Source organism: Neovison vison, chromosome 12, assembly GCF_020171115.1.
Source record: "Neovison vison isolate M4711 chromosome 12, ASM_NN_V1, whole genome shotgun sequence".
NCBI classification, from domain to species: Eukaryota; Metazoa; Chordata; class Mammalia; order Carnivora; family Mustelidae; genus Neogale; species Neogale vison.
The window spans coordinates 3,022,923-3,038,424 of record NC_058102.1 but is presented as its reverse complement, the minus strand read 5'-3'; the positions used below and the strand labels follow the sequence as shown (position 1 = coordinate 3,038,424).

General features: G+C 65.5%; 1 protein-coding gene across 2 annotated transcripts in view; it reads left to right on the top strand.

The window, feature by feature from the left end:
- The window catches only part of GRAMD4 (GRAM domain containing 4), a 72,366-nt gene extending 58,109 nt beyond the window's left edge, over window positions 1–14,257 (top strand). For both annotated transcript variants that reach the window (XM_044226839.1, XM_044226840.1), the window contains exons 6-19: window positions 1,088–1,220; window positions 1,663–1,688; window positions 2,270–2,361; window positions 3,693–3,784; window positions 4,858–4,906; window positions 5,634–5,705; window positions 6,150–6,193; window positions 6,269–6,378; window positions 8,025–8,179; window positions 9,730–9,874; window positions 10,414–10,507; window positions 10,844–10,928; window positions 11,553–11,621; window positions 11,962–14,257. In XM_044226839.1, the coding sequence (XP_044082774.1) occupies window positions 1,088–1,220; window positions 1,663–1,688; window positions 2,270–2,361; window positions 3,693–3,784; window positions 4,858–4,906; window positions 5,634–5,705; window positions 6,150–6,193; window positions 6,269–6,378; window positions 8,025–8,179; window positions 9,730–9,874; window positions 10,414–10,507; window positions 10,844–10,928; window positions 11,553–11,621; window positions 11,962–12,066 (1,271 nt within the window). In that variant the 3' untranslated portion in view covers window positions 12,067–14,257. The remainder of the gene's footprint in view (window positions 1–1,087; window positions 1,221–1,662; window positions 1,689–2,269; window positions 2,362–3,692; window positions 3,785–4,857; window positions 4,907–5,633; window positions 5,706–6,149; window positions 6,194–6,268; window positions 6,379–8,024; window positions 8,180–9,729; window positions 9,875–10,413; window positions 10,508–10,843; window positions 10,929–11,552; window positions 11,622–11,961) is intronic.
- Window positions 14,258–15,502: the final 1,245 nt, after the last annotated feature.

Sequence of the window (15,502 nt, the reverse complement as noted above, 5' to 3'; positions counted from 1 at the left end):
GGGGTGGACGGCCAAGGGGTCGCGGTGCCCGAGCCGGGCTGCTGGGGCAATGGGCCTGACCTGGACCTGGGGCTCGTCCGACTACAGCCCCCACCTGACTTCACATGTTTCAAACATTTTTACATTCTTAAGTGGTTGGAGAAAATCCCAAGGATGTGGATCTCACATCTCCGCATCCTTAGTGTGGTTTCGTGGCAACACGGGCCTGGTAGACTCCGGCCCGCCCACGGCTGCCTAGCCGCCCGCCGCAAACATTCACGCCCCGAGCAGGGACGACAAGCCCCCAGCCCTCCTCAACCCTCCCCTCCCTGAGAGCTCTGCCTTTTCTCTGCACCTGGGCGGCTCACAAACCTCAGCCCCTGGAGAGCTGGGGCGCTGGACCCCCTCCCCCGTCCCCGTCCTCGCCTGCGGCCGGACAGCACCCCCTGCAGGCGAATACGTGCCCTGCAGAGCACCCATGCTCCCCGGTTCCGCCTGGTTTTCTTTTCTTTTCTTTTTTTTTTAAGATTTTATTTATTTGTTTGACAGACAGAGATCACAAGTAGGCAGAGAGGCAGGCAGAGAGAGAGAGAGAGAGGAGGAAGCAGGCTCCCTGCTGAGCAGAGAGCCCGATGCGGGGCTCGATCCCAGGACTCTGGGATCATGATGGGAGCTGAAGGCAGAGGCTTAACCCACTGAGCCACCCAGGCGCTCCGTCCACCTGGTTTTTTGAGTTTGGGATGTGGGTCCGTTTCTGAAGGTCTTGGTCGAGCTGGGCAGAGGCCACTTCCTTCACTGGGGCCCCCAGCTAGACACAGCCACGGCCCACACACCCCTTGGCCGTTCTTCTGGCCCCCGGGCTCCCCAGGACTGAGCCCCCTGCCAGAAAAAGGCAGGGTGACGCAGACACCAGGGGTGGGAGCCCATGGTGGGGGGGCAGCTTGGGGCACGTGTGGCCGTGGAGACTCCACGTGGTCTGTGGCAGCCAGGCCGGGCCTCGTGGTGGTGGCAGCGGGTCAGGCTCGGCGTTGGGGAGTGCGTGTTCACGCTCCTCTGTCCGTGCTCCTCACGCCCCCACCTGCCCCCACGGGGACCTCCGTGCCTGCAGACCGGCGGAGCCAGGGGCTGTGCCCCCGTGTCCAGAAGTGGTTCTACGAGAAGTTCGGGGAGTACGTGGAGGACTTCCGGTTCCAGCCGGAGGAGAGCGCCGTGGAGACGGAGGAGCCCCTCAGCGCCCGGAGGTGGGGGCCCTGGCGGAGGTGGGGGGCAGTCACCACACCAAGGCCTCAGCCAGGCCAGCGTCCGAGGGTCCAAGAGGCGGCGGCTCCCAGGGCCAGGCCATGCCCACCTTCCTGCGAGAGGGACCCCTTTCCTGGAGGAGGACAGGCAGCAGCACTCCAGGGCGGGTGGCACTGCCTCGTCCCCCTGCTCAGTGGTACCCGCTCAGTAAATTGCCCCTGCTCCAAGCCGTATTGTAGGCTCTGGGGGACTCAGGTTCTAGGGCCACGGGTGGGAGATGAGGGACGGTTCCATGGGTGAGACACCCCCCCGCACCCCAAGTTAGGGAGCAGTGGCAACGTGCTTCGTGGCACGGCCGTGTCCCTGGTGCCAGCGGAGCCCCGCAGTGGGGGTCGGGCGAGGCGCAGAGGAGCCAGTGCTCATGTCTCTCCCTCTCTCTCCCAGGTTGACGGAAAACATGAGACGACTCAGTGAGTACCTAGCGTGTCTGTGAGCGGCTGTGGGGACCGTTGGGGCCTGACTGCGTGCCTGGAGCCAGCAGGGCCGGCTCTGTGGTCCTGAGCTACGGGTCGTGTTCTCAGAAGGATGTTCCCTGAGAATTCTCGGGAAAAAGGCTCCCTTTGGAAGCACGTCCGGGGCCCCACCTTGTCCATCTAGAGCAGGACAGGATGGGGCCAGCGCTGTCCACCTGACCCTGAGCCAAGGGCACTGTTTCCCTCCAGGCCTGGAACGCCCCGTGAAAGGTGGTGCTTTCCCACGTGTTTGCCAGAGCCTGGGCGGTGACAAGGAACGCCCCCTCAGCTGCCCCTTTCTCTTGTGCATGGCTCAGGCATGGGCAGCAGGGGACAGGTGGCCGGCGCGGCCCCGCAGAGGCTGTGGATGGCCCGCAGCACCGGGAGCGGCCGGGGGAGCACCGGCAGAGGGTCAGGTGCACGAGGAGCCAGAGTTTTGCTCGTTTTGGCTCCCCCCGCCCCGCTTCTGACCCCCTGCCCTCCTGGGTGTGCCCAAGCGTGCAGTGTGCGGTGCCCTCACTGCAGTGTGTTGTCCCCAGAGCGCGGCGCCAAGCCCGTCACCAGCTTCGTGAAGAACCTCTCTGCCTTATCCGACTGGTACTCCGTCTACACGTCCGCCATCGCCTTCACCGTGCGTGCTCCCCGGGCGGTGGGGGGTGCTCCTCCAGGCCTCCGGGCCACCGGCCCGCCCCGTCCCCACGGTTTCCCTCGGGACACACGTCCCTTAGCTTCTGTCTGGAAAGTGGCTGCCGTGTCACTCCCCAGCCACAGGGTCGCTGCAGGATCACGCGAGAGCGTGGGGGGTGCCGGGGGTCGGCCCGTGTCCACACAGCCCCATGGCAGCCCTCTGTCCATGCCTCTGTCGCCTCCCTGGACGAGTCAGGGAGAGGATGGTGGGGAGGCGCGTCTGCCCAGAGGGGCCCTGGGCTCCTCCCGCTGGGTATCTAGCGGAGGCTCCTGGCAGACCCCCAGTGGCCTGAGGCCAAGCTGAGACTCTGCAAACCGCCAGTCCTGGGGCAGGATGGGAAAGCGGCAGCCCAGCATTGCCGTGTGCCCTTGGGGGACGTGGACGCTGTGGCGGCGCCTGAATGGTCCTGTGTCAGCCATCCCCAGCCCCACGTGAGACCCTCTGGTCTCTGGGAGGAGGACACAGCCTGCCCACCCACCTGCCAGGCCAGAGAGGGGTGGCCGCAGCTTCCAAAGTCCCCATCTCTGCGTTCCAGAGGGTTCTGAGACCTCCCTAAAGCCCATAGCTTGGCGCCAGCACGGGGGAGACGGGCATTTTGCAAACACAGACTGAGAACATGACTCAGTGGCCGGGCCCCAGCCCCACCTCACCCCAGAGGCCCCGCCTTCAGCCCCCAAAAGCCCCGCCTTCACCCTTCCAAGCTCCATGAGGCCTTTGGTACCTTGGTCCTGCCTACCGTCACCAGGGGATGTGCTGGCCATTCAGACCTACCTTCCAGGCCTCTGCCTGGAGCGCCCCCTCGCGCCCCCGCCCCCGCCCCCGCCACATTCCCTTCTCTGCCCTTTTCTGAGCTTCCGCTCTGTGCCGGCAGCTCTGCCAGTCCCGGTGGGCCTGGAGCGGAGGAGCCTGAGCCGCACTTGGCCTGGCACACGGCACGCAGGGGCTTCTCAGCCAGCAGTCAGTCGCCTCACTGGCCGCGCTGAGTCCCGGGGGTGTTGCCAGCTCCAGCCTAAGGCAGCCACCCCCGGGGCTGGCAGGGACCTCTGCCCATCCCAGGCTATGTGCAATGGCTGCTTTTCTGGACGCCTGCTCCCTGCACCCTCGGAGCACTGGCGGCTCCTCGCAGGGCTTCCCTGTCCTGCCGTCAGTCCTTGGGGAAGGCCCTGGGGGCCTGGGCGCCCCGCCTCCTGGCATGGCTGCCTGCCCGGTCGGGCAGGGCAGGGGGAGGGATGTGGCCTGTCAGGCCGCCTGACTGTCTCTCTCCAAACCCACAGGTGTACATGAACGCCGTGTGGCATGGCTGGGCCATCCCCATGTTCTTATTTCTAGCAATTTTGAGGTTATCCCTCAATTACCTCATAGCCAGGTAGGTGAGCAGCTTCGTCCTGCGTACGTGACCGGGCTGTCTTCTGACGACACGCACAACCGTGGCACACCTGAGCTGGGGCTGCCTCACACGTGGGGTTTGGGGAGGGGTCCTCGGGGAGGCTGGGCTCCTGAGCCCCCAGGAGGACGCCCACCTCCACCCGGTCCGCGGGAGGCAGCAGTCGGGGCTCTGCAGACTCCCCAGCTCGGCCCGCAGGGGGTCCCCCCAGCAGCTCCTGCTCAGCTGTGACGTCCCCGGGGATTTGCAGGGCTGTGGAGTCTCTCTGCCCTGGGAGGCCCCGGGACTCAGCGGGAGGGTCATTGCAATCACGGAGCCCACGCGGCATCTTCTCTGTGCTGGGCGCCCTCCGGGGGGCTCCACGGGGAACCCCTCCTCCCCAGCTGCTTGGTCTGTATGCGGCAGCGGTGACCCCTGCTTCACGGCAGGCCTGTAGTGGGCCCTAGCAGTCCTGACTTTTTTTTTTTAAGTTTTTATTTATGCATTTGAGAGAAAGTCAAGGGCGGGGGGCAGCAGGCAGAGGCAGCAGCAGGCTCCCCGCTGAGGAGGGGCCTGGACATAGGACTGCATCCCGGGACCCCGGGATCAACCTGAGCTGAGAGCAGACGCTGCACCGACGTCGGGAGCCTCCCGGTCCCCCGCCGCAGGCAGATCTGTGCTTCGCTGTTGAGAAGTTCACACTTTCACATATGGTTTTCCCGGGTGCATCTCTGAGCCTGCTTAAGTAGGGTTATTTGAAAACGTATTTTGTAGAGAAGAGTATCTTTACATACCTGGGAAGGGGTCACCTGTGCCCAGACCAGGCACGACTGGCTGAAGCACTCACCGTTATTTCTTCGCTGGCTTCTTCTGAAAGCTCTTCTGTTCCACCTCTGGGCCCCCAGGGGAGGGGCTCCTGGGGGTGACCCTGAACTGTCCCTGCTCAAGAGCCCCTCTGGCTGCAGACAGAGGGGTGCCGGAGCCCTTCCTGTCCCGCACTTCTTCCCTGCCGGGAGCACGGGGCTGGGGACTCGATGTCGTCCCTCTGTGAAAAGCACATGACGCTGTCCTTGCAGGGGCTGGAGGATACAGTGGAGCATCGTGCCTGAAGTCTCTGAACCGGTGGTAAGTCCTGGGAGGGTGAAGGTCTCTGTCTCCGCCCGGCCAGCTTCCCGGAGCCTCCGGGTGCTACTTGGTGGATGCCCAGGGGACCCCTGCCTGGCAAGTGGAGGTCGGGAAGCAGAAGGCCAGCCTCCCCCAGCACAAAGCCCTGGATGGCCACAGGCTGACCCCCAGCCAACCGACACCCCGAGTGCCCCTCCCTGGCCCCGGCTTCACTGCAGGGGAAGCAGGTCCTCACCTGGCCTGGGCCCTGGGCTGTCCTTATCCCTCCTGGTGGGGATCATACGCTGGAGCAGGGAGAGGGGGTACAGGGGCCTCCCGGACCAGAGGTCAGTAGAGAAGGGATCAGCGAACTGTGACCTGCTGAGCCCCGGCTTCCGGGAGGCCCTTGGGAGGTTCTTGTTAAAAGAACTCAGACAAACAGGTGGAGGTCGTGCCCTCTCGCCTCAGTTTCCCTCCATACAGAGTGAGGGATAGAGGGCTACAGGGTCTCAGACGCACCTTTGAAGATGGGCCGTCGAAGCGTGACCCCCTGCTGGCTCAGGGGACTGCCGCTGCCCACCCACCCTCTCGGGCACCGGGGGGGCGTCTGCCAGCACAGCCAGCCCCTCTGTGCGGGGGCAGTGCGGGACCCTGCTTCTGGGGCTGTGAGGCCTCTGGACTGCTTCTGTAAACTATTGCTCTGGGCTGCTGAATTCCGGTGGAAATTCTCTGTCCCCTTTGGCTGCAGGAGCCTCCGAAGGAAGACTTGACGGTGTCTGAGAAGTTCCAGCTCGTGCTGGATGTCGCCCAGAAGGCCCAGGTACCGCTCTTGGGCTCCAGCCCCGGGGGTGTCTGTGCGTCAGCCCAGCCCCATGGGGGCCCCCAACCCCCAGAACCGCAGGCCTGGCTTGTCTGTGGTCAGCCGACCTGCCCGCAGCCTGCCCGTCGATCCCTTGGCAGCACCCACGGCCACGGTTGGCGGGAGGGTCTGGGCTGATGGCGGGCGCCCTGGAGGGTGGAGACCTGCCGAGCCGGGGCCGAGCCGGCTGCTGGGAGGGACGCGGCCTGCGTCTGGCATCCGTGCGAGTCCCTGGGCTTTGCGGGGACCCACCACCCCGTCCTCGGCCTGCGAGTAGCTGGGTGGGACAGCGGGGCTCTGCGTGCCCCCCATCTCCAGTTGTGGCCTCACGGGGCAGCTGCGCACCCCCCATGTCGCCGTGTGGACGGGCCTGGGACCCGTGGTGACCGCGGCTTCTCCCCACAGAACCTCTTCGGCAAGATGGCTGACATCCTAGAGAAGATCAAGAAGTAAGTCCCCGGCCCCCAGCCCGCACCTTCGGGGGTGCAGCCCTGGTCCCGGCTGAGCCCCCCTCTCCCTTCCAGCCTGTTCATGTGGGTCCAGCCCGAGATCACGCAGAAGCTGTACGTCGCGCTCTGGGCTGCCTTCCTCGCCTCCTGCTTCTTCCCGTACCGCCTGGTGGGACTGGCCGTGGGTAAGGAGGCGCCCGGGCCGGGGTCCGGGCTTCCGCGCGTGCCGGGCTGGGGGGCGCGGGGGTCCCGGCCTGCTGCCCTCCGGAGCGTCCGCCGAACGCACAGGCCTCCGGGGGCCGGTGTTAGCGCGTGCAGCCTGCCTGCCCCGGCACCGCACCCGACGGCTTTCCGTTAGAACTGTGGAACTTGGGAGAAACGAAGCCCATCGGAACCCCAGAGCCATGATCCTTGTTCCTTAAAACGAGCCTGTTCTCTGCTTTCAAGATCCAACCCCCGGCTCCGCCCCACTCCCGGCGAGCAGGGGGGCTGGGAGGCGTCGGTCGTGGACCGCTGTCAGCCAGCTCGGAGCGCTCACAGGGGCCGGGGAGGGGCGGTCAAGGGAGGATGACGTGGGGTGCAGGTGTCGTGGGGGACAGTGGCCTCGAGTCTCTGTGCGGTGGGGTCTGAGCAGAAGGTGAGCTTTCTGGATTCTGCTTTGGGCGGGTCAGGAGCTGCCCGTGGCTGGGGTGGGGTGGGCAGGGCAGTGAGGGGCCTGAGGCAGGCAGCTGCGTCGGGGTTGAGGAACCCTAGGGGGACCCTGGTTGTGGTTGGAGCCTGATGCCAGGAGCTGTGGATGGACTGGATGGTCGGGGAGGGCTCAGGGTATGCCCCGACGGGCTGGTAGGCCGTGTTGCCAAGTGGGGCCACTGGGGAAGTGGGAGGGGCAAACTGAAGACAGGGCGCTCAGAGCTTGATTTTGGGGTGGGCAGCGTGCAGAATTCAGGGAGCCACTGGCCGCAGGGCTGACTGTGCACGGTGTAGCTTCTGCCTCTTTCAGACCATGGGATGGCATGGCAGGATAGCTTGAACACCCCCATGGGTTTGCTGGAACCCCTGTACTGAACCCCTGCCTGGGGCTTCTGCAGGGTAGGGAGAGGGTGTGGGCCGGTGTGGAGGCTGCCCTGAGGCCAAAGGCATGGGTCTGAGGCTGCCCCAACGCAGTCGGCCCACCTACCCCAGGAAGCTGCGCCCTCCTCCCCTGGCTAGACCCTGAGCTCTGATTTCCTGCGGGGTCTCTGTGTCCCTGAAGCGGGCACGGCCTGTCTGCAGTGCAGGGGTCAGGGCGAGGGTAGAAGGCTGGATCTGAGCTGGGATGTTGAGCTCGGGGTTCGCACAGGGCGGGGGCGGTCCCCACCTGCCAACCACCTCCAGGCGTGCCGCTGCGGCCTGGGTCTCTCGTTGGCCCTCCCCCTGCATGCCTTGTCAGGACAAGCAGGGCTGACAGATAGCGTGGCCTTGGGGACAAGGACTGGCACCAGCCAAAGTGAAATGCCCTCAATCCTGTTTCTCAGGGGCCCGGGGTGCAGGGGGGCGCCCAGCCGTGATGCCGGGCCACCAGATCAGAGGGCGGCAGGCTGGGGGTGGGTCCCTCGCACTTTCTTTCATGTCACCCTTGCGGGGTGGTAAGTGGTGGGCCCGTCTGTGTGCAAGGTGCTGTGGCCGGCAGGAGCTGCCAAAGGGCCCCAGGTGGCGAGACACTGAAGGGGACACCGCGTTGGCCCGGTCACCTCACACTCCTGCTCCCCCTGCCCTGCGCCGGCCACACCTGGGTTCTGGGAGGCCGTCTGTGGGCCCTGGCTGCAACGGGACTGTCATCTCCTGTCCCTAGGACTCTACGCTGGCATCAAGTTTTTCCTCATCGACTTTGTCTTCAAACGCTGCCCGAGACTGCGAGCCAAATACGACACCCCCTACATCATCTGGAGGAGCCTGCCCACGGACCCCCAGCTCAAAGAGCGCTCCAGCACCGCCGTGTCACGCCGGGTAGGCTGGCCTCGGGCGGGGCCCACACTGCGCTCTCTGTGCGTGGGGAGGCTGGTGTCTTCCTGATCTCGTGGGGACCTTGAAGCAGACAGAGTACAGCCCCCGCTGCCCGGCACTGCTGCTTTAGAGCGCCCCGCGGCGCCGGGTGGCCACTGGGGAAGGCTGTGCTGGAAGCCCCCTCCTGCCTCGAGGCCCCTCAGATCGGCCCCTGACGGACTTGCCTGAGCCATGCTGGCCCCCAGGCCAAGGGCAGGCAGGGTGCGGGGGGCTGGTCACGTCTGCCCAAAGCTAGGGGGCCTTGGGAGGAGGGAGCCGTGGGAGATACTGTCTGGCCCTCTGTTCCCCAGCTCAGGCGCGGGCCTACCTCGTGCCCACAGGCTGGCATGGGGCCTGTATTTGATTCATGGTAGAAGGGCTTTGTGGGTGTTGGGCCCTGGGTCCCAGACTCGGACACAGAGGATGAGCTGGCCTAGGTGCTCTCAGGGTCTCAGCCGAGCGCGGGAGGTTCTGGGTCCCATAGGACTCCTGGGGAGGTCTGAGAAGGTCTCCTGAAGGAGGTGACGTCGGATCGCTGTGTTGTGTGAGTGTCGTCTGAGGACAGGGTGTCCGGTGACCCAGCGACGGGAGGGCAGCTCTGGGTCAGGTGAAGGTCAGGTGAAGGTCAGTCTTCCCGGGTTCTGGGACTACAGAGCTTGCTGGGAGCCCACACCTGTGAGCGGCGTGTGGGGCTCTGCACACGAGCAGGGTCGTGGTGCGCCGGTGGGCCTGAGGGAGGAGGCACAGAGGCAGCCGGGCTCCCTGCAGCGTGGGAGGGGACGAGGGGCTCATCCTCGCCCTGGGGTGATCAGGACAGGGCCTTCCAGGGGTTACCATGTAGCGCTGGCCAGTCTCGGGAGAGACAGAGCCGGGGAGTGAGGACGTGGACTTCCTGGAGGTGGGGGGGGGAGGGGGACCCCGCCGCAGCGTCTGCGTGCAGCTCCGCTCAGCCCCCGTGTGTGAGCTCACGTCGCGGGGACCCTCTTTCTCTCTTCTCTCGGTCATGCGTCTGTCATCTCCTTCCTGGCCAGCTGTCAGGGTCCGACAAGGTATGGTGTCCGCGTGGAAACCCCTTCTCTGCGGGGACCTGATGCTGTGCGTTGCTGTGTTGTGACTCTGTTTGACCTTGAACCTCACTTTCCGTGGGCTGCCCCGGCCAGTTCCGATTTCAGAAATGTCTGGGATGGCCTCTGTGCTGAGCACCTGGTGGCCCGGGATATGGACCGTGTGTGCTGGGGTGCAGGTTCTGGCCCGGCCCTCTGGAATGGGGGCACTGCTGGGGGAAGCAGGGCTCCTGGGATGAGGAGCAGCCCCTGGCAGGGGCTTGTAGGGGTCTGCACCCCACATCCAGACAGCAGACCCCACATCCGGACAGCAGACCCCACATCCGGACATCCGCGCCTGCTGCTCGTCTCCATTTCCAGCTGGGCAGGGCAGGCGGGGGGCTGTGTGCGTCCCTGTCCCCCCACCTGCAGCTGGCGTGACTAATGGGGAGTCCCACGTGCTCTTGGCAGCTACAGACGGCCTCCTCGCGGAGCTACGTCTCCAGCGCGCCCGCCGGCCTCAACAAGGATGAGGACGCCGGTCGCTTCCACGGTACCAAGAAGGGCAACTTCCACGAGATCTTCAACTTGACAGAAAACGAACGCCCGCTAGCAGGTACGTGTGCGCGGAGCCTGTGGCCTGCCCTGGCCGTTTGGGTGCTCCCCCTGCGCTGGGGCCGGTGCCCGGGACAGGCCCTGGGGGCCCGGGAGGGCTCTGGGCAGCAGGCGGGAGTTGCTGGCTGTGCTTCTGTGGCGCCCGTCTCATCGGCCGTGGATGGCTGAGCTGCAGGAACTCAGAGGGGCCGGCCAGGACCCGGTGGCAGGCGGCTGGGCCCTTAGAACCACGTGGCGGGTCACAGTGCATGACTGCCGGCCGTGGAGAGCTGAGCTTTGACCTTGTCCTGCCCCCCCACCCTGCTAACCCGGGCCGTGCAGACGTGGCCCCGAGTGTCGAGGCGGCGGCGGGTCTGTCCGTGCGCAGCACGTGAGCTGTGAGCTCCTCGGAGGGGACGGAAGCCCCCGGCTCCCGCGTGGGAGCAGACCCCCGCTTACTGGGAGAGCAGAGGGCAGCCTGCCTCCCGCTGTGGGTGCTCTTGGTGGCTGGGGATGAGCCGCCCTGGCCCCAGGGAGCTGACGGACCGCGCCCCCCACTAGTGTGTGAACACGGCTGGCGCTGCTGCCTCATCAACCGGGACCGGAAGATGCCGACCGACTACATCCGCAACGGGGTTCTGTACGTGACGGAGAAGTGAGTGCTGCGCGGCCTCGGGCCCCGTCCCCCAGCCTCGCTGTGGCCGCTGCGCCCTGGCCTCCCCAGCTCCTCGCTGAAGGGCCAGGCCTCAGGCACCGTACGGGCTCTAGGGGGACACCCCCAGACGCGGGACGCCCGTGAACACGGCTCAGGAGCAGTGTGGCCGCCGGCCGCAGTCGCCCCCTCTCTGCGCGCCGGCTCGGTGGAAAGCGGGTGCGCGGCGGCAGCTGGAAGGGGCGCTCTGCCTGCCGCATGGGGACCGTGATGGCGGCAGCCCGGGCCGGCGTCCCCGCGTGGTTGCTGCGTCACGTGTCTGTCTTTCTCCTCTCGCAGTTACTTGTGCTTTGAAAGCTCCAAATCCGGTTCTTCCAAGAGAAACAAGGTCATCAAGCTGATGGACATCACAGACATACAGAAGGTCCGTGTGGGTCCTTCCCTCTTCGGTTACCATTTCCGGCTGTGGAGCAGAGGGGCCGTGGGGCCGTGGGGCCGCTGGGCTTCGGCTGGAGGGCAGATGTGTTCGCGGTGAGGGAGCTGTGCCGTCGGGAGACGTGGGAGTGCCTGTGTCAGGCTCCCCTTCTAGAAGGTCTTCGTGCAGAGCCCCCTAGCCCCCCTCAGAGTGTCCGCATACCACGGGCTTGCCCCGGTCCTCACGGGTCAGCGCCAGGCGTCCTCCCTCAGTTGGGGAAGGGGAGCACAGCACAGTGGGCCCGGCCGGGTGCCCCAGCCCCCGCTAACCACTGTGTATCCGCCCCTCGGCCCTGAGATGCTCCCCCCACCTTGGGTGTGTCCTCAGCCAGTGCCCCTCAGAGCGTCACTTGGACAGGGCAGGGCATGTGCAGTGCCCAAAGGGCTTGGCACACGCACGTGGGAGGGGGTGCCCCCCGCCTCCAGGGTCTGAGCGTCTGGGACACAGGCCAGCCTAGGTGGGGAGTGGCCGCAGCTCGCTGGCACGTCAGGAGCACAACCCCCTTGCGCCCCCCCACCCCCCGCCCCTGATCCTGGGAGGGCTCCATGCTGACCATGTGTCATCATCCCTCAGTACAAGGTCCTCTCTGTCCTCCCGGGCTCAGGCATGGGGATCGCTGTGTCAACGCCTTCAACCCAGAAAGTAAGTGTGGTGCGGGACACCGAGCGGTGGCAGAGAGGTAGGGGGTGCGGGTCTAAATCCCTGAGACACGCGCAGAGCCGCTGACCGGCTCGGGACCCGAGGGGGCCCCCTTTCTCTTTCCCTCGCTGTGGCCGCAGCAGCCTCCTGCCTCTGCAAGTCTGGTCAGGTTCAGGGCCGGGGCCGCAGGCAGGAAGGGAGACCCGGGAGGAGCCAGTCTCTCGCTGCAGGTGGGCCTGGAGCCCGTGCGGGGGCGCGGGGGGTTCTGCCCTTGGGCACCAGACCCCATGGGGCCCTGCTCAGCCTGGCTGCGCGGGGTCAGCACGCGTCTCCACCCCGCCAGCCCCTGGTGTTTGGCGCCATGGTCCACAGAGACGAGGCCTTCGAGACCATCCTCAGCCAGTACATGAAGATCACGGCGGCCGCGGCGGCCGGCAGCGACAGCTAGCGTCCATCCGCCCGGGACGATGCTGGAAGGCTCTCGTTTGGTTTTTTGGTTTATTTTTGTTTTTTTGTTTTTTTGTTTTTTAACAATTTGATAGTGGAAAAACAGTTGGACATCCTCCTGATCTTTCGCAATAATTCCCCTTGACCTGTGGTTTTATTGTGTTCACGCTGCGCTTCCCGGACCCCTTCACGCGGGGTTTGCGGCCTCGGACGGCGCCCGCCCATCCCACGGGGGAGGCGCATCCCACAAACACACGGACACAGAGGGCAGGGATCCTCGGAGGCCAGTGGGAAGGAGGACGCTCGGGACATGCCTGTGCCAGCCGCCGCCCTGGACGGAGAGCCCGCGCCCGCCGCGCCCAGCCCTCCAAGGCCGGAGCGCTTGCACGCCGAAGCCACGGCGGCGAGCACCGGCGTCCCTCTTCCCGGGCATGGAGGACATCAGTGAGGAGCAGCTTGGAGGCGCCTCCGCCGACCACCCTGGGCGGGCCCGTGGGTCTCACTCCTTCCTGTAGTGAGGCCGCCTACCGCGCGGCCTCAAGTGGGGCCCGGGACAGGGCGCGGCTCGGTCTGGCCTACGCTCGGTGCCAACCATCCATGGGGGCCAAGGAGCCACCAAGGCCACTGGCCATCTGGGCCCTACTAGCCACTGGGAGGCCAGGAGTCGGCAACCCTCATGGACAGGGAGTGGCGTGCAGGTAGAAGCACATCTTTCACTCTCTGCTCTGGAAAGTAGACCATCGGCCGGGGCTTTCGGGGCCCTCTCAGCGCGGGATGCTCTCAGACGAACGTCAGCCGCAGCACGGCCAGGTGTGGCTTCGTGGTGACGGCCTCCGGGGCTGGCGGAGGGGTGCTCTGGGGCCCAGGGGCGGGAGCGGCCTGGATGCACCGTGGGCCAGGCTGGCCGCCGGTTTGCCATGGGAGCTGTGTGGGGCCACTCGGGGGCTCCAGCCGTGGGGAGTGACTGAGTGGAGCCCAGAGGCTGGGGGCCGGGCGGTCTGCGCCCCTGACGTCCGGAGGTGGGAGCGAGCCACCCCTGCCAGGGTGCTGGTGGCGGAGGCCGGGGGTGGGGGGAGGGGTCTGTCTGCAGGCTGTGTTGGCTTGGGGACAGGCCTGTGACCTTGGGGAAGGACAGGCTGAGGTTGCGGCGGCCGCGCCCGCCCCCAGCCACTGTTTCCGACTTGATGGCGGCTCCTCGGCGTGCCCTGTGTCCCCTGGGTGTCGCGGACATTGTTGTTTTTTGAAGAAACAGAAGATTATATTTTTTACAGAGAGCAAGCTGTTTTTCTTATTTTTGTATCATTTTTCAGATGTAATTTTTACCTTTGCTCCAATCCTAATTTGCTGGTTTGGGTGAAGCCCAGTGGCCTCGCTCGCGTCCTCCTTCACGGGGGGCCACGGAGCCACACGCCAGGGCCCAGGCCGCGCTCCCTGCGAGCCGCGCCCACCAGCCTGATGAAGCCCACAGCCCGCCCGGCCGGTGAGGTCTGAGGGCGCCCGCGGCGCCCGCCGCCCCGGTCTGCCTGGCGCTGGCGTTCGCACAACCCCGCAGGCCGGCTTCTCGTCGGACCGAAGGCAGAGCCGCTCTGAGTCCTGGCTTTGGCTCCCACTGTGGGCGCAGGGGGACCGGCTCCCGTGGGCCCTGCAGAGGCCTCAGGCACCCCCGGGGACCCTCCCCCAGGGACCCTCCCTCGGTGCCTGAGGCGAGGGGGACAGGCCGATTCAGGGGGACCCTTTGGGAGCCGCTCACACCCCTCCCTGGGGCCGCCAAGGGGTTGGCGTGGGGCTCGCCCTCCTCAGCAGAGCGGGTGGTTTGGTTCGAGTCCCTTCTGAGGAGAAAGGGAGATGAAAACTGACCACGTGCAGAGCACGGCCCTGGGGCACTGGGGGGGGGACGTGGCCCCCGGGGGCTCCCCGCTGCCTGGCAGAGAGAGCCCGGGGTTTCTATCAAACTGTGTAAATCTGGGCAGATGTTTAATTTCTATGACTAATCACTGAACTAGCGTGAATGTTACATTTTTAGGTCCAAAGCTCAAGTCTGTTTTGGATCTGTAAGTAACCGTTCCTGCTGTCACTCTGTTCCACAGAAGGGTTGTACTGTATGAAGAACTGATGAAAAACCCTGTAACAGTTTTTTAAGAAAACTTTGTTTGTTTAAAGAAGTCTTGTATAAATTATAATTTTTATTTAAATAAACCTCAGATGCTTTGTGCTCCGGGGAGGGTGGGGGGCGCTTGGCCTCCCCAACAGGGCCCCTGTGCCTTGTCGGCAGCTGAAGTGGGGCAGGCCGGTTCCCCTCCTGGGGGCCCAGGATCACCGTGACCACCAGTGCTGGAGGGTAGCAGGGGTTTGGGATCCAAAGTAGCCTGGGGCGTGGGCTGTGGGGCCGGGCCATGGAGTGTGGCAGGGGGCATGGGAGCAGACATTGAGGGGAAGCAGGGGTCCAGGTTCCCAGAGGCTGGAAGGCTGGTTCAGCGCATCCAGGGCCTGGCACTGGGTGACAGGGCAGTGGGACCATCACTCTGCCGGGACATGGAGGAGCCTGGAAAAGGACCCTCGGGGTTGGGGTGCAGGTCCTGGGCAGGACTTCCCTGGGAATGGTAGGTATCTCTGCGACCAGGTGCAACCTGGAGCCCTCCCCCCTGGGGTTTGGGCAGAAGGGTCCCAGGTGGCACCCGTGGCTCAGCCAGTCAAGACACTGACGGTGGAGACCAAGGGATGCAGGAACCGGCCAACATCTGAACCCACCCAAGTCCTGCGTGGAGCTGAGCTGGGCACAGCCAAGGGCGCAGCCTCCTGCCCCCAACACCCACAGCTCCACCCAGGTCCCACGAAGTGAGCGGGAGCTGAACAGACATCAGGTCTGGGGGGCTGGCCCTGCGCTCGGATGAGCCCCATCCTCCCGTTCGTCCGTCCGTCCGCTGCGGGCAGTCTCAGGCCTGGGACCGCGCTGTGACAGGCCGGTGGTCCCTGGAGGCCAGGCACCCGGTGAACGCTCTTGGGACTGCACAGCCCAACAGGTAAGGTCTGTGAGCTCCCAGCCCTGTGGGGACCCCTTGTTCTGGGGAGGGGAAGGGGTGAGGAGGAGCCGAAGGAGGTGGCAGAGACCCCTCTGCCCCCCTCGCCGATGGGGCTTCCTGTTTGCCTGTTTCGTTATTTAATGTGTCCACAAAGTAGCAGAAATAGGTCTCCTCGCTCCTGTAAGAGCTCCCTGGGGACCATATTCGGTAGAATTGGTTTTGTCTGTGGCCGCTGTGTTTCCACTGGTGCGTTTACAGCAGTCCCTCTGCAGGGGGCGTCTCCTGGCTTCACCCGGGCGCCCCGAAACCAAAGGAGGTGCCTTGGTGGCCCCGTGGTTTTGGGGCCTTTATTCTTGGGAGCCTGAGCCCCTGCCAGGCTCCCACAATCTGTCCTTCTGGCCGCAAGACGGAGGAGCA